Raw genomic sequence first — 26,247 nt, 5'->3', positions numbered from 1 at the left:
TTACTACAGACTTCACAGATACGGCAACACATAGAATTTCACTGTTCATTAGTACCTAAACATTTTTTATAATAGACATTAATTTTTAGAGCAGTTTTGGGTTCATTACAAAATTGAGGGGAAAGTTCAGAGAAAAAAATTGCTGATTGTTTTATTAATAGTTACTAGTGTGTTGTAGAACACAGTATGGAGCTTTTTATAAGTTGCTCTATGGGGATATACATTATAGGTTTATCTATATGGTACATTAGCCATCATTTAGAATATGTTAATATTTAGGCCTCTAAATTTGTACTTTTCAGAGCTGAGCTCTGGTTTGTAAATAACTTGTCACAAGCAGGATTTTATGCTTATTTATGTAATTCTTGGATTTACAGATCTTATCCATTTTCTCTTAACATTTTAAGGTATAGGGAAAAGGTTTCCTAAGTATTGACATGCCCAGATTTGGCCATATATCAGAATCATGTGGAGAAGTTATTAAAAAGAATCCTGGAAATTTTTATTTAATTGGATTTGGATGGGGTGTAGGCTAGATAATTCTTCATTTTATCTTTTAGAATCCCCATTCTAGAGTCCAATAACTTCCTCATTAAAAAAAAAAGAATTTATTGAGGTGAAATTCACATACATAAAATTAACCATTATTTAAAGTAAGCAATTTGCAGGGAGATCCCTTGAGCCCAAGAGTTTGAAGTTGCAGTGAGCTATAATCATGCTACTGCACCAGCCTGGGTGACAGAGCAAGACTGTATCCTTCATTCATAAATAAATAAATAAATAAATAATTCAATAGCATTTAGTACGTTCATAATGTTGTACAACTATTAATACCCCTATGTAGTGGTAAAGCGTTTCCATCACTCCAACTTAAAATAACACTACATATGAAGTAATTTCTTGCCGTTCCCATGTTCCCTCAATCTCTGGCAACCACTCATCTGCTTTCTGTCTCTATAGATTTACATATTGCAGATATTTAGTATAAATAGCATCATATAGTATGTGACATTTTGTGTCTGGCTTGTTTCACTCAGCACAATATTTTGGAGGTTCATCCACGTTGTAGTATGTATCAGTACTTCATTCCTCTTCATGGCTGAAGAATGTTGCATTATATAGATATACCACAATTTGTTTCTGCATTCATCTTTTGATGGACACATTTGGATTGTTTCTCCCTTTTGTATATGTGAATAGTGCTGCTCTGAACATGCATGTGCATGTAGTTTTTGAGTACCTGTTTTTAGTTCTTTGGGTTACATACCTAGGAGTGGAATTGTGGGGTTAAATGGGAATTCTATGTTTAACTTTTTATTTATTTATTTTTTGAGACAGAGTCTCGCTCTGTTGCCCAGGCTGGGATGCAGTGTCAGGATCTCAGTTCACTGCAACCTCTGCTCCTGGCCCCAAGCTATTCTCATGCCTCAACCACCCAAATAGCTGGGATTACAGGTGTGCACCACCACGCCCAGCTATTTTTTGTATTTTTAGTAGAGACGGGATTTTGCCATATTGGCCAGGCTGATCTAGAACTCCTGGCATCAAGTGATTCACATGCCTTGGCCTCCCAAAGTGCTGGGATTACAGGTGTGAGCCACTGCGCCCAGCTGACTTTTTCTTCCTTCTTTTTTCTTTTTTTTTTAAACCCATTTTCCTGTTAGTGCTGGGATTACAGGCATGTGAGCCACTGTGCCCAGCCATCTTTTAAATGGACTGCCAAATTTTTTCCCATAGCAGCTGAACTGTTTACATTCCCACCAGCAGTGTGTGTGTGTTCCAGTTTCTTTACATCCTTACCAACACTTGTTATTTTCCTTTTTTAAAAAAAAGGCTAGGTGCAGTGGCTCACATCTGTAATTTCAGCACTTTTAAAGGCCAAGGCAGGAGGATTGCTTGAGGCTAGGAGTTTGAGACCAGCCTAGGCAACATAGCAAGATCACCATCTCTATATTTTAAAAAAATAGGACAAAATATGGCTATCCTAAGTGGGTGTAAAGTGGTAGCTCATTGTGGTTTTGCTTTGCATTACCCACATGGTTTATGTTGAGCATCTTTTCATGTGCTTATTGGCCATTTGTATATCTTCTTTGGAGAAATGTCTGTCCTAGCTCATTTTTTATTTTTCATTTATTTTTGGGGAATGGGGTCTTGCTGTGTTGCCCAGGCTGGAGTGGCCCAATCATGGCTAACTGCAGCCTCAAACTCCTGGGCCCAAGCAGTCCTCCCACGTCCACCTCCCAAGTAGCTGGGACTACAAGTGTGTGCCACCACACCTGACTAGTAAAATTTGGGGGCGGGGGGGGCAGGTGTGGTGGCTCACACCTGTAATCTCAGCAGTTTGTGTGGCCAAGGTGGAAGGATTGCTTGAGCTCAGGAGTCAGGACAATCCTGAGTAACAGTGCAACTCCATCACTATAAAAAAAATTAAAAAATTATCCAGGTTTGCTGGCTGTCATCTGTGGTCCCAGCTACTTGGGAAGCTGAAGTGGAAGAATCACTTGAGCCTGGGAGGTAGAGGCTGCAGTAAGCTGAGATTGCACCACTACACTCCAGCCTGAGAGACAAAGTGAGACCTTGTCTTTTTATGTCACCCAGGCTGGTCTTGAACTCCTGCCCTCAAGCAGTCCTCCCCGTTCAGCCTCCCACAGTGGTGGAATTATAGGCATGAGCCACTGCACCTGGCTTTCCCTATTATTGAAATGGATATCTTTTTGTTACTGAGTTTTAGGAATTCCTTATATATTATACATATTAAACCCTTATCAGATATATGATTTGCAGATGTTTTCTCCCATTCTATAGGTTGCCTTTTCACTTTCTTGATAATGTCCTTTAGATGCATAAAAGTTTTCCATTTTAATGAAGTGCAGTTATTTCCAAGTCTTTGATCTATTTTCAGTTAATTTTTGTATATGACATGAGGCAGGAGTTCAGTTGCGTTTTTTTGTTTGTAGAAATCCAGTTGTCCCACCACCATTTATTGAAGAGTCTGTTTTTTCCCCATTGAATGGACTTGGCATCCTTGTCAAAATCAATTGGCCATCAATGTATTGGATTATTTCTGGACTCTCAATTCTAAATTATGTTCCATTGGTTTATATGTCTGTCATTATGCCAGTACTGAACAACATGGTTGTCTTTGTAGTAATTTTTAAAATTAGGAAGTGTGAATCCTCCAACTTTTTCTTTTTCCAAATTCTTTTGGCTCTTTGGGTCCCTTAAATTGCTATATAAATTTTAGGATTACCTTGTCAATAACTGTAAAATGGGAAGGTAGGATTTGATAAGGATTGTGTTGAATGAATCTGTAGATCAAACTGGGGAATAGAACCATCTTAACATCATAACCCTACATTTTTTCAGGTCTTTTAAAATGTCTTTGAGCACCGTTTTGTAGTTTTCAACGTACAAGTCTTTTCCTTTCCATGACTAGATTTATTCTCTCTCTCTTTTTTTTTTTTTTTGAGATGCAGTCTCACTTTATCGCCCAGGCTGGAGTGCAGTGGCTTGTACTCAGCTCACTGTAACCTCTGCCTCCCGGGTTCAAGCGATTCTCCTGCCTCAGCCTGCTGACCAGCTGGGATTACAGGCATGAGCCACCATGTCTGGCGAATTTTTTGTATTTTTGTGGAGACGGGGTTTCACCATGTTGGCCAGGATGGTCTCGAACTCCTGGCCTCAAGTGATCTGCCAGCCCTGGCCCCCCAAAGTGCTGGGATTACAGGTGTGAGTCACCCCACCTGGCCAGATCTATTCTTTTAAATGACAATTATCAATGGAGTTGTTTTCATAATATCCTATTAGGTTACTTTTGCTAGTTTATAAAAATAAAAGTGACTGAGTTTTGATTATGTATCCTATGTATCCTGAATTTATTAGCTTTTGTAGCTTTCTTATATAGGATCATGTCATCTGTGTATAAAGATGCTTTTCTCCCCTTCAACTCAGTTTCCTTTTTTTCTTTTCCTGTCTAAATACTCTGGTTAGAAATTTCCAGTACAGTGTTAAATAGCGGTGGTGAAAGCAGGCATCCTTGTCAAGCTCCTGATCTTGGGAGTAAAGCTTTTAGTCTTTCACCATTGTCACCACTGAGTATGATGTTAGCTGTGGGTTTTTTTGGTTTTATTTTTTAGACAGAGTCTTACTCTGTCGCCCAGGCTGGAATGCAGTAGTACGATCTTGGCTCACTGCAACCTCCGTCTCCTGGGTTCAAGCGATTCTCCTGCCTCAGCCTTCTGAGTATCTGGGACTACCGGCGCCGTGCCATGCCTGGCTATTTTTTTTTTTTTTTTTTTTTTTTTTTTGTATTTTTAGTAGAGACGGGGTTTCACCGTGTTAGCCAGGATGGTCTTGATCTCCTGACCTGGTGATCTGCCCGCCTTGGCCTTCCAAAGTCCTGGGGGTTACAGGCGTGAGCCACCGTGCCTGGCAACTGTGGGTTTTTAATAAATGCCCTTTATGATGTTAAGATAATTCCCATCTATTCATAGCTTTCTGATTGTTTTTATCATGAAAGAGTGTTAGATTTTGTCAAATCCATTGTCTGTGTCAATTTGGATGCCTATTTTCTAATATGTCATTTTGAAATGCAAATCTGTTCAGTTCATTCCACTACTAAGAAGGTTGTGTTTTTTTTGTTTGTTTGTTTTTTAAATATATATTACGCTCTGAACCAAGTAGCACACTTCTGTGGCCTAATTTTTTTTTTTTTTTTTTTTTTTGAGACGGAGTCTCGCTCTGTCGCCCAGGCTGTGGCGCGATCTCAGCTCACTGCAAGCTCCGCCTCCTGGGTTCATGCCATTCTCTTGCCTCAGCCTCCTGAGTAGCTGGGACTACAGGCGCCCTCCACAACGCCTGGCTAATTTTTTTTGTATTTTTAGTAGAGACGGGGTTTCACCATGTTAGCCAGGATGGTCTCGATCTCCTGACCTCATGATCCACCCACCTTGGCCTCCCAAAGTGCTGGGATTACAGGCATGAGCCACCGCGTCCAACTGCGTGGCCTAATTTTTATGCCCTATTCTTCATCAAAACGAGGCTGTTTACTACTGAGGTAGGTAGAATAATGGTTCCCCCAAAATGTTCACATGCTAATCCCTGGAACCTGTGAATGTTAGGTTATATGTCAGAGAGAAGTTAAAGTTGTTAATCAGCTGACCTTAAAATAGGGAGATTATTCTGGATAATCCAGGGGAGCCGAATGTAATCACAAGAGTCCTTAATAGTGGAAGAGGGAGGCATAAAATTAGTTAGAATAGATATGACTTTGGAAGAAAGACCCAGAAAAATGAAACATTGACATTTTTTTAAAAATAGAAGAAGTCCAAGGGAAAAGATTGGCCTTTAGTAGCTAGAAAGGGCAAGGAAAGGGGCTTTTCCTTAGAGCCTCTAGAAGGGAATGCAGTGCTGTCAACACATTGATTTTTAGTCCTGTGAGAGACATGATAGACTTTGACTTACAGAAATGTAAAATTGTAAGTTTGTGGTGTTTACACCAAGTTTATGGTATTTTATTACCGTAGCAATAGAAAACAAATACAAGTACCCAAGCATATTTTATTCTACTATTTATAGTGTTGGCTTATTTCTCCTGAAAAACTCCTTTTTTTTTTCTTCTTTTTTCAAGGCAGAGTCTCACTCTGTCGCCCAGGCTGGAGTGCAGTGGCGCGATCTCGGTTCACTCCAAGTTCCACCTCCCAGGTTCACGCTATTCTCCTGCCTTAGCCTCCCGAGTAGCTGGGACTACAGGCGCCCACCATCACGCCCAGCTAATTTTTTGTATTTTAGTAGAGACGGGGTTTCACTGTATTAATCAGGATGGTCTCGATCTCCTGACCTCATGATCTGCCGGCCTCGGCCTCCCAAAGTCCTGGGATTCAGAAAAACTCTTTTTTTTTGAGACAGAGTTTCGCTTTTGTTGCCCAGGCTACAGTACAGTGGCATGATCTTGGCTCACCGCAACCTCCGCCCTCCCGGGTTCAAGGGATTGATTCTCCTGTCTCAGCCTCCTGAGTAGCTGGGATTACAGGTGTGTGCCACCATGCCCAGCTAATTTTTGTGTTTTTAGTAGAGATGGGATTTCATCATATTGGTCAGGCTGGTCTCGAACTCCTGACCTCAAGTGATCTGCCCGCCTCGGCCTCCCAAAGTGCTGGGTTTACAGGCGTGAGCCACTGCACCTGGCCAGAAAAACTCATTTCTACATTTCCCATAGGTTGTTTAAATTGTTATTATTAAAGGAAAGCTCATCTCAAAGCTTCCTCAACGACAAAGCCTTTTATCTTCCACCCCACCTCCCATGCATTCACTGCCCAAATATACCAAGTTTCTCTTTTCTTTTCTTTGAGATGGAGTTTTGGTCTTGTTGCCCAAGCTGGAGTACAATGGAGCAGTCTCGGTTCACCACAACCTCCACCTCCCAGGTTCAAGTGATTCTCCTGCCTCAGCCTCCCGAGTAGCTAGGATTACAGGCATGCACCACCACGCCTGGCTAATTTTGTATTTTTAGTAGAGATGGGGTTTCTCCATGTTGGTCAGGCGGGTCTTGAACTCCTGACCTCAGGTGATCTGCCCGCCTTGGCTTCCCAAAGTGCTGAGATTACAGGTGTGAGCCACCATGCCCGTGTCTCTTCTTTTTGTTTTTGTTTTTGTTTTTTGAGATGGAGTCTCGCTCTGTGGCCCAGGCTGGAGTGCAGTGGCGTGATCTCAGCTCACTGCAACCTCTGCCTCCTGGGTTCAAGGGATTCTCCTGCCTCAGCCTCCTGAGTAGCTGGGATTACAGGTGTCACCACACCCAGCTAGTTTTTGTATTTTTAGTAGAGATGGGGTTTCATCATATTGGCCAGGCTGGTCTCGAACTCCTGACCTTGTGATCTGCCTGCCTCAGCCTCCCAAAGTGCCGGGATTACAGGTGTGAGCCACCGTGCCTGGCCTCTCCTTTTTTCTGTAGTAACTTTTTACATGCCTTATGGTATCTAACCATAAGCCAGTGTTTTAGAATATAATATTTTGTATTAATTTTATTTTAAAAATATTTTATATTGATAATGGTTACATATATATTCATATAGTTTCTGTTTGTCTAAATTTGGGTTGTATATGTAAGATTTTTGTACTTTATATAGTTATACCTCCAGTTTTTTTTTAATATAAATCTTAAGTCGTGTGTGGTAGCACACCATAGAGTCCCAGCTATGGGACTACTGAGGTGTGAGGATCACTTGAGGCCAGGAGTTAGTGGCTGCAGTGCACCATGGTTGTCTTACGCATAATCACTGCGCTACAGCCTAGGTAACATAGTGAGACTCCCATCTCTAAAGTCAGAAAGAAATTAAATAAATAAATAAATCTTACCTTCCATGTTAGGCTAAGTCCCAAGAGATAAGTCACTGTATTTTACCTAACTTTATCTTTTCTATTGAATTGTGTTCTGTATTGCATATGGTAGGCAATCCATATGTGTATGAATTAACCTAAATGTACTTGTGGATTAAGTTGTGTAAGTTTATGAAGCAAAATATAATAGCCATAGTGGGAAGTCATTCTAACTATATCTTGAGGATGTTAACATTTGCTGCGAGGCATATTTTTGGTTTATATAAGCCATGGTTATTGACATAGCATCTATCTGAGTAGATATTAAGCAAGGTTAGATATTTTTTCTTCCTTTTTATGTACTCCAGGTACACAGATATATCTGAAAACAAAGGGATATATATTTGGCTGCTTCTAAGACAATTGAATCTTGATTTATTATGTTTGTCTTTTTTTTTTTAAGGTGGAGTCTCATTGTGTTGCCCAGGCTGGAGCACTATCTTGGCTCACTGCAACCTCTGCCTCCCGGGTTCAAGCGATTCTCCTGCCTCAGCCTCCTGAGTAGCTGGGATTACAGGCGCACGCCACCACGCCCGGCTAATTTTTGTCTTTTGTTTTTGTTTTTTTGAGACGGAGTCTCCCTCTGTTGCCCAGGATGGAGTGCATTGGCACAATCTTGGCTCCCTGCAACCCCCACCTCCCAGGTTCAAGCGATTCTCTTGCCCCAGCCTCCTGAGTAGCTGGGATTACAGGGGCCTGCTACCATGCCTGGCTAATTTTTGTATTTTTTAGTAGAGACGGGGTTTCACCATGTTGGTCAGGCTGGTCTCGAACTCCTGACCTTGTGATCTGCCCACCTTGGTCTCCCAAAGTGCTGGGATTACAGGTGTGAGCCACTGCGCCCAGCCAATTTTTGTATTTTTAGTAGAGATGGGGTTTCGCCATGCTGGTCTCAAACTCCTGACCTCAGGTGATCCACCCGCCTTGGCCTCCCAAAGTGCAAGGATTACAGGCGTGAGACACCGCCCCCAGCCCCAGTCAATTTTTTATCAGGATCGTACTATAGGAATAGTAAGTCTTCTCACTAGAAAATATACCTTGGAGATTGGTCAAAATAAATATTATATTTTTAAAATGCTTAATTATTATTTATCTTTGATGTTGAACATAAAAAGCAGAATTGTTTTCTCCTTTGATGAAAAAGCAGTTTCCAGGAATAAAGGAAACTTTAGAACCAATGTCCCTTTTTGTACATCACTTTTTGAGTATTTACTGAATGTAATGTTTGTGTCTCATAGAATGGAGATGTATGCATTTCAATTCTTCATCCGCCTGTAGATGACCCACAGAGTGGAGAACTGCCTTCTGAAAGGTGGAATCCAACTCAGAATGTGAGGTAAGGAGGAATCTGGTTTTGGAGTTATTCTTTTTTTTTTTTTTTTTTTTTTTTTAATTGGCTTAATTCTCTAATTTATTTTGCAAATATAGTCACCATCAGAATAATAAAATTACATCTATTATAAAGATACCTCAAAAGGCTGAGCCATCCAGGTCAGAAAATTGAAAACAAAGCCAAATATTTACCCAAAATCAAACCCAGAACTTCTTTTGAAATTCACTGAAAGAGCAATCATTTCCAATGTCTTTTCACCTTCTGGTATGAGATGGAAGTCAAACTGGAAATACTGAAACACTTTAAGCAAGGCAGTAAAACAAAAACAAGCCTTCTTGTAAGACTTCCAGATGAAAGAGTTTTGAATAAGCATTTAATCATGTGTATCCTGGTTCAAGCCAAGCTGAACCTCAAAGGTTTACCTGCGCTCATTATTTAGAATTCACAATGAAATGGAAACGCATTACATCTATTGGGAACATTGACGATATGATGAAATGATTTTTGTAAGGAAACTGAACGTTTACATTAAGCCCATAACCATGGTTCATCTGGCAACAGGGGAAAAAACACAATGCTGCACTTTTGCCAGGCTGTGTGGAGGGAGTTTTGCTTTCAACTTTAGTATTCTCACAATCTGAGTCTTTTTTATGCCTGCATGGAATTTTGAGACTAAGTCAATGCACAAACTAATTTTTCTAGCTTGTTTTAGATTTCTGTGATTGTAATGTTTCTATGTAATGAAATACCGTTTTGTTAAAAATGTTTTTGGGAAAGATAGTTGTTTAGAATATGACAAGGAATATTAATAAAGTTAAATATTACTAGCTATAAGTTGTTCCTAAAGCACATGTCTAATGAACCACAATTTAAATTTAACATTTAATTTAATTAAGAATGCCAATTTCCAAAGAGGTTTTTGAACGTGGAGTATTTTAGAACTGGTTGTGTGTTTGACTGGCTGCCACATTGGCAAACTGGCCTGGTGAAATCCATATTTTCTACTGTGTTATGAAATACATAACTAATAAACAAAGAGGGAAAATAAATCATGAGTTTTCTGCAAGTGGAATTATCTTTCAGAACACCAGGGTCAAATTTCCTGACATTTTGTCTTAAGAATCACTGGAGATTGTAAACTGAATAAATTGGCACTACCAAGAGGTGGACCTAACATAATTTGGCATAATTCCAGAACCGATTTTATTCCTTCTTCCTTTAGAAGGTGACAGCGCCTCTTCTCCAAGACAGGATATCCAAGCACACTGTATACATACTCTGAAAAAATGATGCTTACAACTGTCACATGAAAGAATTTACAAAATTACATTTCCACACTGTTTTGGCTTCCTTCATATCCTGACAATAACCAGACTATACGTTTCACTTGTTCTGCAGCCATATATAAATAATAGAATGATATAAAGAATAAAACAAACTGCTTTCCAAAAACAGGGCCTGTAAATCACACAGTGCAGCAGGTTTTGCTTCCAAAACATCTAAACTCTTCCTGGGTGCCAGTAATATCCACCACAGAAGCCTCACTGCATTACCTTTGATGGAGTTATTCTTAATCTCCTTATTGTCTTTGCCCCTAGTAAAATAAAATTACGTATTGTCTTTTAACATGTAAAAAATCATCTTTCTTATATTCAGTTGCTTTGTCTTCAGCTACAGCTTTAAGAAATATGTATGCATCATTTTGAAGAGCTGTATTTACTAAACAATAATGTATATGATTCTCATTTCCCTATGTTTACTTAGGAATAGATTTTCAAGCCTGAATCCCTACTCTTACCTTATCCTAGTTCTACTCTGGTTCTTTATTACCATCTAACATGAGTGTCATTCATTGGTTACAGTTAATAAACAATGTTAATTCATTATAACTAACTGAAGTCCATACGCTTTCACATTTCCTTTGTTTTTACCTGTCGTCATTTTGCTCCAAAATATTTCATATGTATAAATATATATCTATATCTATATATATATGTGTGTGTATACGTATATGTATTTAAATTTTTTGTAGAGATGGGGTCTCACTAAGTTGCCCAGCTGGTCTCAAACTCCTGGCCTCAAGCAGTCCTCCCCACTTGGCCTCCCAAAGCGCTGGGATTATAGGCATGAGCCACTGTGCCCTGCTCATCACATTATATTTAATAGTCATGTCTTCATGGGCAACTCCTCTCTCTCTCTGTCTCTCTCTCTCTCTCTCTCTCTCTCTGTCTCTGTCTGTCTCTCTGTCTCTCGTCTTTGAGACAGTGTCTTCCCGTCACCCAGACTGGTGTGCAGCGGTACTATCACAGGTCACTGCACCCTTGACCTCCTGGGCTCAAGTGAGCCTTTCACCTCAGCCTCCCAAGTAGCTGTGACTATAGGTATATGCTACCATACCTAGCTATTAAGCAACTCTTGATTATAAATTTTCTTGTTTTTGATGACAATTTTAGGGGGCACTGATCAGGTATTTTGTACAATGTCCCCCAGCTGAGATTTTTCTTATGTGTTTTCTCATGATTAGTCTAGGGTTATAGGTTTGGGGAAGAAAGACCAGAGAAGTAATGTGCCATTTTAATTATGTCATATCTGAAGTATTTACTATCAGTGTGGCTTATCTCTGTTGATGGGAAACCTTTCATCACCTGCCTGAGATAATATTTTTAGCTTTTCTCCACTGTAAAGTTGCTCTTTCCCGAACTTTTCATTCTGTACTCCTTGGAAGGAATATGCATAGCCCACAACTAAGGAGAGGGTGGCTATACCTCCTTGAAGCCAGGGTATCTATATAAATTATTTTGAATTCTTCTGCATGGATTGATCTATTCTTCCTCATTTATTTGTTTATTCAATCATTTGTTAAACATTTTTACCGATACAAAACTAGTAACTTGATTAGAATCTCCAGGTTTATCAAAAGTGAAGAATTGGAAGCTTCCTGATTTGTAATAGAAGCTCTTCAAGATGTATCAAATGACTGTTGATTATGTTTGTTACTCATTCCTTTGGGTACCTTGTTCCATCCAATTTATTTAGAAAGAGTTGAGAAAATAGATATATTAAAGATTTCAGCATATCTTACCAATATATTTTTTAAGACAGAAAAAAAGTTACTTTCTTTTTAAATTCAAATAAATGTGTTTTTACACCTCACCTTGAAAACCATCATCCCTCTGAATGTTTTTTTCTTATATTTCTTTCTTTTTTTTTTAAGACAGGATCTTGCTCTGTCGCCCAGGCTGGAATGAAGTGGCGCGGTCACGGCTCAGCGCAGCCTCAACCTCCTGGGCTTGAGCAATCCTTCCACCTTAGTCTCTCAGGTAGCTGGGACCACAGGCGTGCATCACGGTGTCTGGTCAAGAGTTTGTATTTTTTTTATAGAGAAATGGGGTTTTGCTTTGTTTCTCAGGCCGGTTTCGAACTACCGAGCTCAAGCGATCCACTTGGCCTCCCAAAATGCTCAGATTATAGGTGTGCCCCAAAGCACTTGGACTAATTTTTAAATTTTTTGTAAAGATGGGGTCTCACCATGTTGGCCAGGCCGGTCTCAAACTCATGGGCTCAAGTGATGCCCCTGCCTCAGCGTCCCAAAGTGTTGGGATTACAGGTGCTCACACTACACCCGCCTTCTGAATCTCTTATCTATACAAGAATAATACCTACCTCAGTAGGTTGTTGATAGAATTTAAGTGAATAATGCATGTAAACCTACCAGAATGGTGGATATTACCTGGCTGGCTTGGGTTGCAGCTATTATTTTCAAGGAATTTTTTGGGTCTAATGTGAAGCAGTCATTTGCTATCTATTAGAAGAGAAACACATTTCTTAGTTCCTCATATTTATTTCATCTTGCTACAGGGAGACATAATTGTTAGATGCCTGTATCGTAACCAATTCAAGTAGTACATAATTTATCTTGGGTTCTAAATACATGAAAATAACTAAAATAATTGTTTTGAGCTGTTTTTGAGATACTCTATAATTGAGAATACGCTTTCTTTTTTTGAGGAGAAAAGTATCCTACGTAGCAAATTATGTATACATGAATTATCTCGATAGACTCAATTTTAAATTAGTATTAAAAATTCTGAGTTTTAGGCCGGGTGCCGTGCCTCACGCCTGTAATCCCAGCATTTTGGGAGGCCAAAGTGGGTGGATCACGTGAGGTTGGGAGTTCAAGACTAGCCTGACCAACATGAAGAAACCCTGTCTCTACTAAAAATACAAATTAGCTGGGCATGGTGGCACATGCCTGTAATCCCAGCTACTCGGGAGGCTGAGGCAGGAGAATCACTTGAACCTGGGAGGTGGAGGTTGCGGTGAGCCAGGATCGTGCCACTGCACTCCAGCCTGGGCAACAAGAGTGAAACGCTGTCTCAAAAAAAAAAAAAAGTCTGAGTTTTATGTATTCTGTATTAAGAGTATGTTTGAGGGTGCTATGTCTTCAGAAGTAATTGTAGCACATGATTTTGACATTATAATTAGACAATGTGTATAAAAGGTTTTTAAAAATATTTTGGATGATTTGCTGAAAAAATTGCATCCAAAAAAATCCCCAGTTGTCCTTTAATAATGATTCTGGTGCATAGATTTTCAGGACGAGTAGTAGAGGAAGTGGTAGCTAAGATACTGGTGATTCTTGGTTTTGATGGTTGAATGTTGAATCAAATGCTTGCACCCCCTCCCTATTTGAGAAAATAAGCTTCCCCTTTCCTCAAATACAAAGCCCCAAACAAGATTTTCCTCATTGCATTTTTATGCTGCCTGGCTGGATAATGTATTGCCACCACCCACGGGAATTCAGGCTTTTTGTCCTTTACTTCTCTTGCATTTACACGCAAATATGTCAGTTTTCAAAATGATGTCATTTGCCTTATCTCAGCTTAAAATATTATGAACATTTTTTCTTTTAAAATAGGCCTACTTCTCATGTAATCCAGTCTTTTGGAGGCAGAGGATTCCTTTTATACTTATCTGCCCATCTGAAACTGCCTTTGTTACTTTGGGTACTAGCCTCATTTTGTTTCCTCACACTTGAGTCCCCAGGCCACCTGAGCCACAATTTAGGGACATTCCCCAAACTCAAATCAAGATTGTTTTCCCTGCTTTTATGCTGCTTTGTTTAGAAGCTTCCCAACTACAACTAGTTATTTGGAGTTACACCTAACATCTTCACACAGCTCTACAAGGTTATTTGCGTTGGAAATTGTTTACCTTCTTAGACTTTTTATGACTTAGTTCTATGTAATCATTGGGTAGTCCTTCAACATTTTCATCTTATTGGTGTTTTCGGGGGCTGTGGGATGTTTTGTACACGTTTTGGAACCTCACCTGTCTGGAATACCTGGTGGTGCTCAGAACTCTGAGCGGAAGTCAGGAAAGCACTACCTGATGAGCAGATGTGGAATACTTTGCCTTATCCGTTTTGTTTCTGTGTTCACTTGGTTGTGAGACAAGGGAGGTTTTAAAGTAGTAAACTGTTATATTTTCTGACAGGTCATTTATGGCACTGAAATATTAAGAGGGAAGATACAAGATGTAGTGAAAATGCGCAACTATTTTCCTTCTTGTACCTCTCTGCTGCTAAATTATCTAGGGCCAGCAACTGTCTAAGGGTTCTGGGCTCCATGTCCAGTTCATGGGTGGCTGTAGTAAGACAGCAGTGGAGATGGCATAGGGTTCATCTCATCCTGTTTTGGAGTCTTGTCTGCCGCCTCTCACTGGCATCTGAAAGTGATTCCATATTCACGTATTTGGTTTTCTTCTCCATAACCACGTGTACTCGAGACTATTGTTCAGCACCTCAGGGGACATATTTATAACTTAAAGTGGCAAATGGAGCACTTCTGTAACTTGAAGAAGAATAAGGGACTCCAGTTACCTTCAAGAGTCTAAGTCAGTCTGTATTATCAGATCTGGTGAGTAGTGAGAGTTAGCCAACCTGAAAAGGAAGAATTTTAGGGATGCAGAGAATCAGCCAACTGGTGTTCACTAAAGGCTCAGTAGCTTGCTACCTCTTGGGAAAGCCAGCATACTTCTTTTGAAAGAAAACATCCACAGGCCTCCTCCTCCCAGAGGCCCAGGATTAAATTGGTGGGGCTAGAGGTGGTGGGGAGGGTTTCTTCCTCAATTGGAAAGTTTTAAGGAGTAGGCATTTGTCAGCAAGAATGGGGTTGGGAGTTGCCGCATGTCTTTGATTAGAAGTTCACAGCATCATGCCTCTTCCTGATGGAGGAAACAAAATGTACCTTAATACATGATTTGTCTAGAATGATGTGGGACCTTTGGGGATAGGGTAGGGTGGGAGTGGGAGTAGCAAAGCCCTCAGACTTTGCTATAGAGTTCACAGCTGCTTTCTGTGAGACACCATCCCCAGAACTACTATCTGCTATAGGCTCTGGGATAGTGAAGTGGTCTTGGTGTGGATTTGCTTTATGTTGAAAGAGGCATACATGATGTTTTCTTTTTCAATTTCAGAAATAAAGCGTGAAACCAAATTTATTAACCCAATCAAGAGAGGCTGTTGTTTGGTATAAAAGAGTCTGTCTCAGAAGTGGGGTAGGATATTTTTCTGTCTAGTCTTAAGAACAGAGAGCCAGAGACATCACCCCTAGCATTGGGTGCCAAAGTAAGCAGGGTCAGGGGAAACAGGCATAACCATGCTGTTCCTAAAGCTCTTTTAAACCCAATTCTGGAACAATGTGGTTTTATTTATTTGCTTCCTTGGTTTTTGCACGTGTCAACCTGCCAATTCCATTCTCTGCAAATGATACATAATTTGGACATTTAAAAACTGTACTTGAATTCCTACCTTGCATTCTCAGGGATACATCAGTCAGCAGCAGATCCAGCACTGCACAGAAGGAGGTATTATATTTGTTGGTTGTTTTAGCAGCCTAAAGAGAAACTTTGTAATAATGTAAACCCATTAAGCTACTATATTTTACCATCAGTTGCCCTGTTTTCCCTGTCATAACAGGCTTCTTTGTTCTTTGTCATGATGTCCTCTTTAAATCCCTCCCCCACACTGAAACATGTAATGAGGACTGAGCTTTAACTAGTCATCTGCAGTTACTGGCCCATCCTTTGATAGAGCGGAAATGAGAGATTTTAAGGACCCAGGACAACTAGAAAGGTCAGGGTAGAACCCAGAGTCAGTAAGGGTGGTAGTAACAGTATGCAGGATTTAGGTTTGGCTCCAGAGAACTGGACTTCACACATCAACTGTCATCACATTACGCTGGGTCTATAAAACTCAATATCTAAATCAATCTGCCTGTGTGTTTTTGTGTGTGCAGTGCATACATGCATGCTTGCGCATGATTATGGAGTGAAGTAAGTTCAGGTTTGTTTTTTGTTGTTGTTTTTTGTTTTTTGTGTTTTTTTTTTGAGATGGAGTTTTGCTCTTGTTGCCCAGGCTGGAGTGCAATGGTGTGATCTCAGCTCACTGCAAACTCCGTCTCCTGGGTTCAAGCAATTCTCCTGCCTAAGCCTCCCAAGTAGCTGGGATTACAGGCATGCGCCACCATGCCCAGCTAATTTTGTATTTTTAGTAGAGACAGGGTTTTTCCGTGTTAGTCGGGCTAATCTTGACCTCCCAATCTCAGGTGATCTGCCCACCTCGGCCTCCCAAAGTGCTGGGATTACATTTGTGAGCCACTGCACCTGGCATAAGCTTAGATTTTTTGGTTTTTAGGAATAAGCCCTTTCTACTTCTCCCATCCTGTCTGGAGGGATATATACATGGGAGGTGGGGGCAGGGGAAGGTGCCAGTCTGTAATCCTTCAAAATTCTGAGCTTTTCTTGCTTGGTTTCCAGGTAGACCCTTGAGCCAGGTCTTATTTGTGATGCTAGGGCTATCACAACCCTGTTAAAGTTGTGCTTATGGTGACATGGTAGCTAACAGAGAAAGGGTTATCGACATGTTGAAAATGGGCAAATGGAGTATTACCCATTGGGTCATACAATCCTAATTTCCAATTTCCCTTAAATACTTCTTTAGGCCAGGCACGTGGCTCATATCCTTAATCCTAGCAATTTGGGAGGCCAAGGCAGGTGGATTGCTTGAGCCCAGGAGTTAAAAACCAGCCTGGGCAGCATGATGAGATTCCATCTCTACCAAAAAAATTAGCTGGGCATGGTGGTGGGCACCTGTAGTCCCAGCTACTCAGGAGGCTGAGGTGCAAAGATCACTTGAGCCCAAGTGGTCAAGGCTTCAGTGAGCTGTAATTCTGCCACTGCACTGGAGCCCGGGGGCCGGGTGAGACCCAAGTTTGCTTTATCTTTTAAACACATATGAGCTCTGCAGAACTTCACAGCTTGATTTGCTGTTGGCTAGTCTGTAATATATATTATATATGATGTGTTGGTCTTCATTTTCTTTGAGGGTTTTTATTGTTTTTTTTTGTTTTGTTTTTTTTTTTTTTTTTGAGATGGAGTGTCGCTCTGTCGCCCAGGCTAGAGTGCAGTGGCGCGATCTCGGCTCACTGCAAGCTCCGCCTCCTGGGTTCATGCCATTCTCCTGCCTCAGCCTCCCAAGTAGCTGGGACTACAGGCACCCGCCACCACGTCCAGCTACTTTTTTGTATTTTTTAGTAGAGACAGGGTTTCACCATGTTAGCCAGGATGGTCTCGATCTCCTGACCTCGTGATCCGCCCGCCTCGGCCTCCCAAAGTGCTGGGATTACAGGCGTGAGCCACAGCGCCTGGCCTGAGGGTTTTTATTGTTTACAAAATTTTTTTTTATTCAAAACAAGATAGCTAAATAACCTCTGACCAAAGATACTGAAGCAGGCAAAAGGATCTGAAATATGAACCTGAAGACTGTAAAGTGAGGTGCTTTTGCCTGTCCATTTTTTTTGTGTTTCCTTTCTCTTCTTAGCATTTTTCTCTTTTGGCCTAGATCCTCTATCTTGAAAAGACCTACCTTATTCCCTGGCTGTGGCATAAGGGGCAGAAGGAGCACATTTATTTCTGGGAGTATCCCTAACTCCTTGAGTGGTGGCGGTGGGAATTGTGTAATGAACCACAGAGACTAAGAACTCTCTGGCCCTCACTCTTACCCCAAATTCCCTCTAGGTCTATTCTTTGTTGTAATAAATGTTAAACATGGATTCTGCTGGATTGAGATAGATCAGATCTGTTCCTCTAGACGTGGAGAAGGGTGGTGCACCAGTGTGTTCTTGTGGAGGGGCGGGGAAAGTAAAGGGTAGTAGTTATTCTTTATAGGAACCGAGAGTCTGGGGATGATGGGCCCTCAGGGTCTATTTTGCTAGTCCATCCTCTTGTTTCTCAAACAAAAAAATGAGCTAGCAGTTGAAATAGTTTTTTGTTTTGTTTTGTTGTTTTTTTTTTTAAGACAGAGTTTCACTCTTGTTGCCCAGGCTGGAGTGCAATGGCACGATCTCGGCTCACTGCAACCTCCACCTCCCGGGTTCAAGCGATTCTCCTGCCTCAGCGTCCTGAGTAGCTGGGATTATAGGCATGTGCCACCACACCTGGCTAATTTTTAGTAGAGATGGGGTTTCACCATGTTGGTTGGTCAGGCTGGTCTTGAACTCCCGACCTCAGGCCTCCCAAAGTACTGGGGTTACAGGTGTGAGCCACCGCGCCCGGCCTGAAATAGTTCTTAAATTCAAATTCAATTTTGTGTATTCCAACAGTATTGTTTTTCCAGTTCACATCCATCCATCTGCCGGAGGAGACCAATTCTCTCAGCTTTCCTTATTCTCACAGTTGTCCATCTAATCAAGAGTAGTTCCCACCAGGCTTCTGATTGGCCCAGGTTAGGTCACATGCATATCCTCAAATGCATCACCATAACAAGAGGGATGGAATCCTTTCAGCACTTGCTAGGTCTTATGTCTACTATTGTGAGTAGGTAGGTCGTTTGTATAGGAGGTGTGGTACAATGGTAGGAGAAGGAGATTATTCCCCATACAAAAAAGAAAAAGAAAGATTCTGCTCTTCAGACAGAAGAAAACTTACTGGGTTGACGGTTACCACTATATTAATCTGCTGTATTACTCAGTGCCTCTTAAAACATCCTGGATTTTTAACTTTGGAGGACATGGAATTAGAATTTCTCATTTTGTTAGATATGGATGATTTACCATTTAAAAATTTGTTTCCCAATATACACATCATCTTAATACACAAGATGTAAGGAAACCAACTTGGTGAAACTACTTGTGGGAATTTTTTCTTAATTCAAGTAATAGGATTCATCTAGATCTGTGTAGTCCAATGTGGTAGCCTCTAACTACATGAGGCTTTTTACATTTGAATTAAAATTAAATACTAGCCTGGCACAGTGGCATGCACCTGTAGTCCCAGATACTTGGGAGGCTGAGGCAGCAGTATCACTTCAGCCCGGGAGTTTGAGGCTGTAGTGTGCTATGATCACGCCTATAAATAGCCTCTGTATTCCAGCCGGGGCAACATAGTAAGACCCTGTCTTTAAATAAATAAATAAATATTAGAATTCACTTCCTCATTTGTGCAGGATGTATTTCAAAGTGCTCAGTAGCTGCATGTGGCTAATGGTTACTGTATTGCACAGCATAGGTTATACATTATCATCATCATCATCGTCGAAAGTTGTTAGTACACAGTACTGATCTAGACAGTTAAAGTAGACAGTTAAACCTATTTTTCTGGCCGGGCAAGGTGGCTCATGCCTGTAGTCCCACAATTTGGGAGGCTGAGGCAGGTGAATAACCTAAGGTCAGGAGTTTGAGACCACCCTGGCCAACACGGTGAAACCCCATCTGTACTAAAGATACAAAAAATTAGCCGACTGTGGTGGCGCATGCCTGTAATCCTAGCTACTTGGGAGGCTGAGGCAGGGGAATTGCTTGAACCCAGGAGGCGGAGGTTGCAGTGAGCCAAGGTCACACCATTGCACTCCAGCCTGGGCGACGAGTGAAACCCCGTCTCAACAATAAATAAATAAAAATTTAAAAACACTATTTTTCCAGCTAGGAGCAGTGGCTCACACCTGAAATCCCAGTACTTAAGGAGTCCAAGGCAGGAATATTGCTTGAGCCCAGGAGTAGCCCACAAGTAGTTTCACCAAGTTGGTTTCCTTACATCTTGTGTATTAAGATGATGTGTATATTGGGAAACAAATTTTTAAATGGTAAATCATCCATATCTAACAAAATGAGAAATTCTAATTCCATGTCCTCCTAAGTTAACACGGGGTTTCACCGTGTTAGCCAGGATGGTCTCGATCTGCTTACCTTGTGATCTGCCCGCCTCGGCCTCCCAAAGCACTGGCATTACAGGCGTGAGCCACTGTGCCCAGCCTTCTTTGATTCTTTTTAATGTAATTACTGAAGAAATCCAGAAAGCTCTTGAGGGAGGAACGGCCAAGGAGTTATCCCTAACCTAATAGGAGCATGTGTGATCAATGGATTTTAACTAGATAGAAATGTTTTCTTTGAAAATGCCTTTGTCATAATCTTGTATAAATCATGTAACAGAAGTTCTTCACCTTTTTAAAGAAAAGTTTTCATCAAATCAGACATCTAATTGCCTGGTTTCCTCCCTTTATTTTTGGCTTGGGGCCTGGAGCAAAAGGGTATTTTGCAACAGAACAATCTCTAACCTTTAATCAATGAGAAAAGATAGAGAAATTTCATTTTTCCTCCCATTTTCTCCTAATGCACGTAATTTTTAGAGGGAAAAAGCCTAGGAGTAATTTGGAACAGTTTTGGAGCCTATTACGCTTTTATTTATTTATTTTTGAGATGGAGTCTTGCTCTGTTGCCCATGCTGGAGTACAGTGGCACGATCTTGGCTCACTGCAGCCTCCACCTCCCGTGTCCAAGGGATTCTCTTGCCTGTCCAAGCAATTCTCTTGCCTGTCTCAGCCACTCAAGTAGCTGGGATTACAGGCACCTGCCACCACGCCTGGCTAATTTTTGTACTTTTAGTAGAGACGGCGGTTTCACCATGTTGGCCAGGATGGTCTCGAACTCCTGACCTCATGATCTGCCTGTCTCAGCCTCCCAAAGTGCTGGGATTACAGGTGTGAGCCACTGCACCCGGCCCCTATTATGCTTTCTAACATAAACTTTATTCCCTGATTATTTGGAATGTCTAATTTTTATCTGTGGATGAAAATTGGCCGTTTGTAATACCCACTAGATTTGTAAGCCATGGGAGACCAGGGATGGCATCTAACTTGCTCACCATTCTACCTCCAGCATCTCACTTGGTGCCTCTGGCACACAGTAGGTACATAGTAAATACTTTTGAATAAAGATTTCTGTTATTCAGAGACTCTAGTTCTTCTGTTTGAAGGATTTTGCTTTTCCTCCATTCTCGTGCATTACTCTGTCTTCCTTCAAAGTATGGAAAAAATACATTTGTATGTAGCACTGTTTTTCAGGTTAAGAGGCCACAATAAAAACTGGTTATATAGGGCCAGGTGCGGTGGCTCACGCCTGTAATCCCAGCACTTTGGGAGGCAAAGGCGGGCAGTTCACTTAAGGCCAGGAGTTCGTGACCAGCCTGGCCAACATGGCGAAACCCTGTCCCTACTAAAAATACAAAAATTAGCCAGGCATGGTAGTACAATGCCTGTAATCCCAGCTACTCAGGAGGCTGAGACAGGCAAATCACTCGAATCCAGGAGGCAGAGGTTACAGTGAGCTGAGATGGCACCACTGCACTCCAGCCTGGGTGACAGAGCGAGACCCTGTCAAAAAAAAAAAACAAAACACGGCCGGGCGTGGTGGATCATGCCTGTAATTGTAGCACTTTGGGAGGCCGAGGAGGGCGGATCACCGGAGGTCAGGAGTTCAAGACCAGTCTGACCAACATGGAGAAACCCCATCTCTACTAAAAATACAAAATTAGCAGGGCGTGGTGGCAGGTGCCTGTAATCCCAGCTACTCGGGAGGCTGAGGCAGGCAGGAGAATCGCTTGAACCTGGGATGCGGAGGTTGCAGTGAGCCAAGATCACACTATTGTGTTCCAGCCTGGGGAACAAGAGTGAAACTCCATCTCAAAAAAAAAAAAACCTGGTTATATAGAATAGCATCATTTTTACCCTCTCCCACATCAAGATTGCCTTGAAACTAAATATTTTAAGCTTTTTCCCCCATGCCATTTAATTTGTAATTTTTAAAATAAACAGTATTTGAAAGCTTCCAAGACATCTGCTTTCTGTAGGTTGGAACATGTGACCAGTTGAAACAGGGCATTCTATCAAGTTCATTTTTATGCTTTGTGCATTACCCTTATACTAGAATCACAGATTTCTTCTGCTTTGCCTACCAGTTAGCAGCTTGTTTCTTAGTACTGAAAAAAATTTTTTTTTTATTTTTCTTAAATGCCTTTTATAAAAACTATCAGTAAAAAATTTGTATCTCTATTCCCCCAAGGTCTTAAATTTAATTGTATCAGAAAAATTTTAAGGGAGGGAGAATTTGAAATCTGATTGTACTATCTTAAAAAGCAGAATACTTTTAAATACTGTAAATATGGGTATTCATAGCTGATCCTTTTTTCCTGTTTCTAGGACTATCCTATTAAGTGTAATCTCACTGCTTAATGAGCCCAACACCTTCTCCCCAGCCAATGTCGATGCTTCAGTTATGTTCAGGAAATGGAGAGACAGTAAAGGAAAAGACAAAGAATATGCTGAAATTATTAGGTAAGGTTTTTTTTTTTTTATTACCTCAAGTTATACAAAACCAAAATATATTCTGGAACCAAGGGTTTAAATCAAACTTAAATATCCTGTCCATTCCAGGATAATATTCCTCTATTAGCCTAAAGAACTTTGCTATTTACCGAGAAAACGGCCACTAGAAGATAAGGCAGTAGCAGACCTGATTTTCTAGGAACCAGAACTTCTAGGTTCTGGCCGGACACGGTGGCTCATGCCTGTAATCCCAGCACTTTGGAAGGATGAGGCAGGCGAATCACCTGAGGTCAGGAGTTCGAGACCAGCCTGGGCAACATGATGAAACCCCGTCTCTACTAAAAATACAAAAATTAGCCAGGTGTGGTGGTGCACACCTGTCATCCCAGCTACTCAGGAGGCTGAGGCAGGAGAATCGCTTGAACCCGGGAGTTGAATGTTGCAGTGAGCTGAGATCACACCACTGCACTCCAGCCTGGGCAACAGTGCGAGACTCCGTCTCAAAAAAAAAAAAAAAAAAAATTGAATAAATAAAGCCTTCCAGTTTATTGGCATTCCTGACCATAGCAGCAGGATCTTTTGGAAATCCTCATTATCAGCAACACTAATGTATGGTATAACAGAGCCCTAGAATAAGATTCAGGGGATTGGAATCTACTCATGGGACCATTTATCAGATAATTTTTGGGGTCTTTTACTTTCTCCTCTGTATAAAATGGAAAAAAGCTTAACTTTAATCCCTTAGGACATCAGGTTCTTATAATAGTACCCAAGAAATTTGCAATAAATACAAACCCTACACTTCCCCTACCTCTTTTTTGTTTCTAATTAAATTTTTTTTTTTCTTTTTGAGATGGAGTCTTACTCTGTCATCCAGGCCAGAGTGCAGTGGCGTGATCTCGGCTTACTGCAACCTCCACCTCCTGGGTTCAAGCAGTTCTCCTGCCTCAGCCTCCCGAGTAGCTGGGATTATAGGTGCCCACCACCATGCCCAGCTAATTTTTGTATTTTTAGTAGCGAGAGGGTTTCACTATGTTGGCCAGGCTAGTCTCGAACTCCTGACCTCATGATCCACCCGCCTTGGCCTCCCAAAGTGCTGGAATTACAGGCGTGAGCCACTGTGCTCAGCCTCCTCTACCTCTTTTTAAAGTGACAGACATGGTCTTACTCTCTTGCCCGGGCTGGAGTGCAATGGTGTGATTACATGGTAACTTCAAATTCCTGGGCTCAGGCAGTCCTCCCACCTGAGCCTCCCAAGTAACTAAGACTATAGGCATTCACCACCACACCCAGCTAATTTCTATTATTTTTGTAGAGATGAGGTCTTGCTGTGTTGCCCAGCCTGGTCTCGAACTCTTGGCCTCAAGTGATCCTCCTGCTTCAGCCTCCCAAAGCTCTGGGATTATAGGTGTGAGCCACCGTGCCTGGCCTCAACCCCCCTTGATATTACATTTTTATTTCTTAAAATAGAGACCCCAAATACAGTTACAGCTTCCTCTGTGCATAGGAGTTTACTAAGCATTGGCATTTATACAAATAAGAATAAAATCTAGTTGGCTTGAGACCATGTGATATGAAAAAAGTTAAAACAATGCTGGGAAAGCACATGAGGTGACTGCTGAGTAATATAAAATCAGCAGTTCTAAGTTTTCTGCCCATTGGGATCACTTTTAAACTGTCCCTAAACAATAGCTGTCTTTTATGGGATTACAAGGACAGAGTTTGGGCATCTGTGTGTGTATATATATCTCACCTAGGTGACTGATGTGTACCAAACATTGAAGATAATTAGTAGAAATAGTAAGATTCCTACAGAAATTTAGAGGAGTGGGAGTGTACTAAGGATTGAAAGATCGGAAGGCTTAGGTATACATATTCCCAAGGTACTTCTATATATTTCTTAATTTGTTTAAGGGTCTGTTTATCTCATTCTATCTATTCCTTAATGACCTAGTACAGTACCTGACACTAAGCAACAGCTTTGTGTCAGGTACTCATTAAGGCATAGCCTGTCTCCTTAGGGAGCTCACTTTATTAGCATTTGAAAATAAATGACCATGTAATATTATACCTGTAGAAGCCTAAACAAGATACACTGGGAGAAATATATAATGTAATAGATTTCCTAGCAGAGATAATTCCTTATAACCCATACTTTTTCAGGTGAAAAAAGGGAAAACGCCCATGTTTGCTAAAATACAGGAGTATAATAGCATGACACGTTAAGGGAATTACAAATGCTTGAGTGTAAATTCTGATGTGGGAAATATTAGAAAATTAAGCAAGAGAGGCACCAGGGTCTTCAAAGACATTGAAGTCATGATAAGAGTATGGTTCTTAATCTAAGAAGTGATGGGGTACCACTTAAGTATTTTTGGGAGGGAAGAGGTGATGCTATTTGAGTTCTGATAAAAGAATTGGCTGCCTGGTGTGGTAGCTCACACCTGTAATCCCAACACTTTGAGGCAGGTGGATCACCTGAGGTCAAGAGTTCGAGACCAACCTGGCTAACATGGTGAAACCCCGTCTCTACCAAAAAATACAAAAGTTAGTCGGGCATAGTGGCACACACCTGTAATCCCAGCTACTCGGGAGGCTGAAGGCAAGAGAATCGCTTGAACCTGGGAGGCAGAGGTTGCAGTGAGCTGAGATCGCGCCACTGCACTCCAGCCTGGGGAACAGAGCAAGACACCATCTCAAAAAAAAAAAAAAAAAGAAGACAGCTGGGCACAGTGGCTCACGCCTGTAATCCCAGGACTTTGGGAGGCCGAGGCGGGCAGATCGCTTGAGCCCAGGAGTTCAAGACAAGCCCAGGTAACATGGCAAAATCCCATCTCTACAAAAAAATTAGCAAGGAGAGGTGGCTTATACCTGTAATCCCAACTACTTGGGACTCTGAGGTGGGAGGATTGCTTGAGCCCTGGAGCCAGAGGTTGCAATGAGCTGAAATTGCGTCATTGTACTCCAGCCTGGGTGACAGTGGGAGACCTTGTCCCAAAAAAAAAAAAAAAAAAAAAAAAAAATCAGTTGGCCACGGGACCAACATGGACTAAACTGAGGTAGTACTAACGGGGATGAGGGGACAGATATAAAAATATTTAAGCTGTAAAGCAATAGGTCTTTGTAGTGAGATTTGTTATTTTAAGAAGCAATGCTCATTTATTCAGAGAAGTAAAGTGGGAGAAACTGGCCATAGAGGTAGAAAATGCATATGCAGTCTACCTCTGCATACAGAACATCAGGACAGAGGCTTCCAAAAGGCATTTGTTTATATAAGCCAGGAGCTGTCAGCATAAAGGGAGTGGTGGTTAAAATTATGGGAACAGAGATGATGTCCCAGGGAGAGTGCTGAAGAGTGTGGAGATTGAAGCCCAGAAGCCTCAGGACCATCAATATGCAAAGCAAGGCAACAGAAGAAAAGCTTCAAGCACAACTAAGAGATTGACATTAGGAAGATCAGGAAGAGGGTCTAGTCTTCATGACTCAAATTTTTATAATTGTTGAAGGAAACAATTTATTGTTCTATTCATTCATACAATCAGTATTTATTGCACACCTCTTATGTGCCAGGCTATGTGCTAGGCACTGACTGGGGAAATGGGACTAAGAAAGACATTTACGCCCACATTCAAATATGTGGAGACAGAAGAGTGAGCAAGCAAAAAATACTAGATAGTGCTAAGTAGGATGATGTGAAAGAATGACTAGATGGCTGCTTTAAATTGGGTTGTCAGGCCAGGCCTTCTCTAAGGTGATATTTAAGCCTTCATATCTGAGGCTTTGATTCTGAGTGACAAGAAGGAGCCAGGCATGTGTGGGGCAGGGGAAGAGCAACTGGTCCAGACAGAAAAATCAACAAGGTGTGTCCGAGATACCAAAA

The 26,247-nt window shown here is 41.3% G+C and overlaps 1 protein-coding gene across 2 annotated transcripts in view; it reads left to right on the top strand.

Annotated features, from left to right (window-relative positions):
* The window catches only part of UBE2R2 (ubiquitin conjugating enzyme E2 R2), a 108,925-nt gene that overhangs the window by 78,331 nt on the left and 4,347 nt on the right, over positions 1–26,247 (top strand). The window contains exons 3-4 of one of the 2 annotated variants that reach the window (XM_030817575.1): positions 8,616–8,713; positions 22,242–22,376. In XM_030817575.1, coding sequence (XP_030673435.1) covers positions 8,616–8,713; positions 22,242–22,376 — 233 coding nt within the window. The remainder of the gene's footprint in view (positions 1–8,615; positions 8,714–22,241; positions 22,377–26,247) is intronic. The other variant, XM_030817576.1, reaches the window with a different exon arrangement.

Source organism: Nomascus leucogenys, chromosome 8, assembly GCF_006542625.1.
Source record: "Nomascus leucogenys isolate Asia chromosome 8, Asia_NLE_v1, whole genome shotgun sequence".
In the NCBI taxonomy this organism is placed as follows: Eukaryota; Metazoa; Chordata; class Mammalia; order Primates; family Hylobatidae; genus Nomascus; species Nomascus leucogenys.
This window is presented reverse-complemented; position numbering and strand designations above follow the sequence as displayed.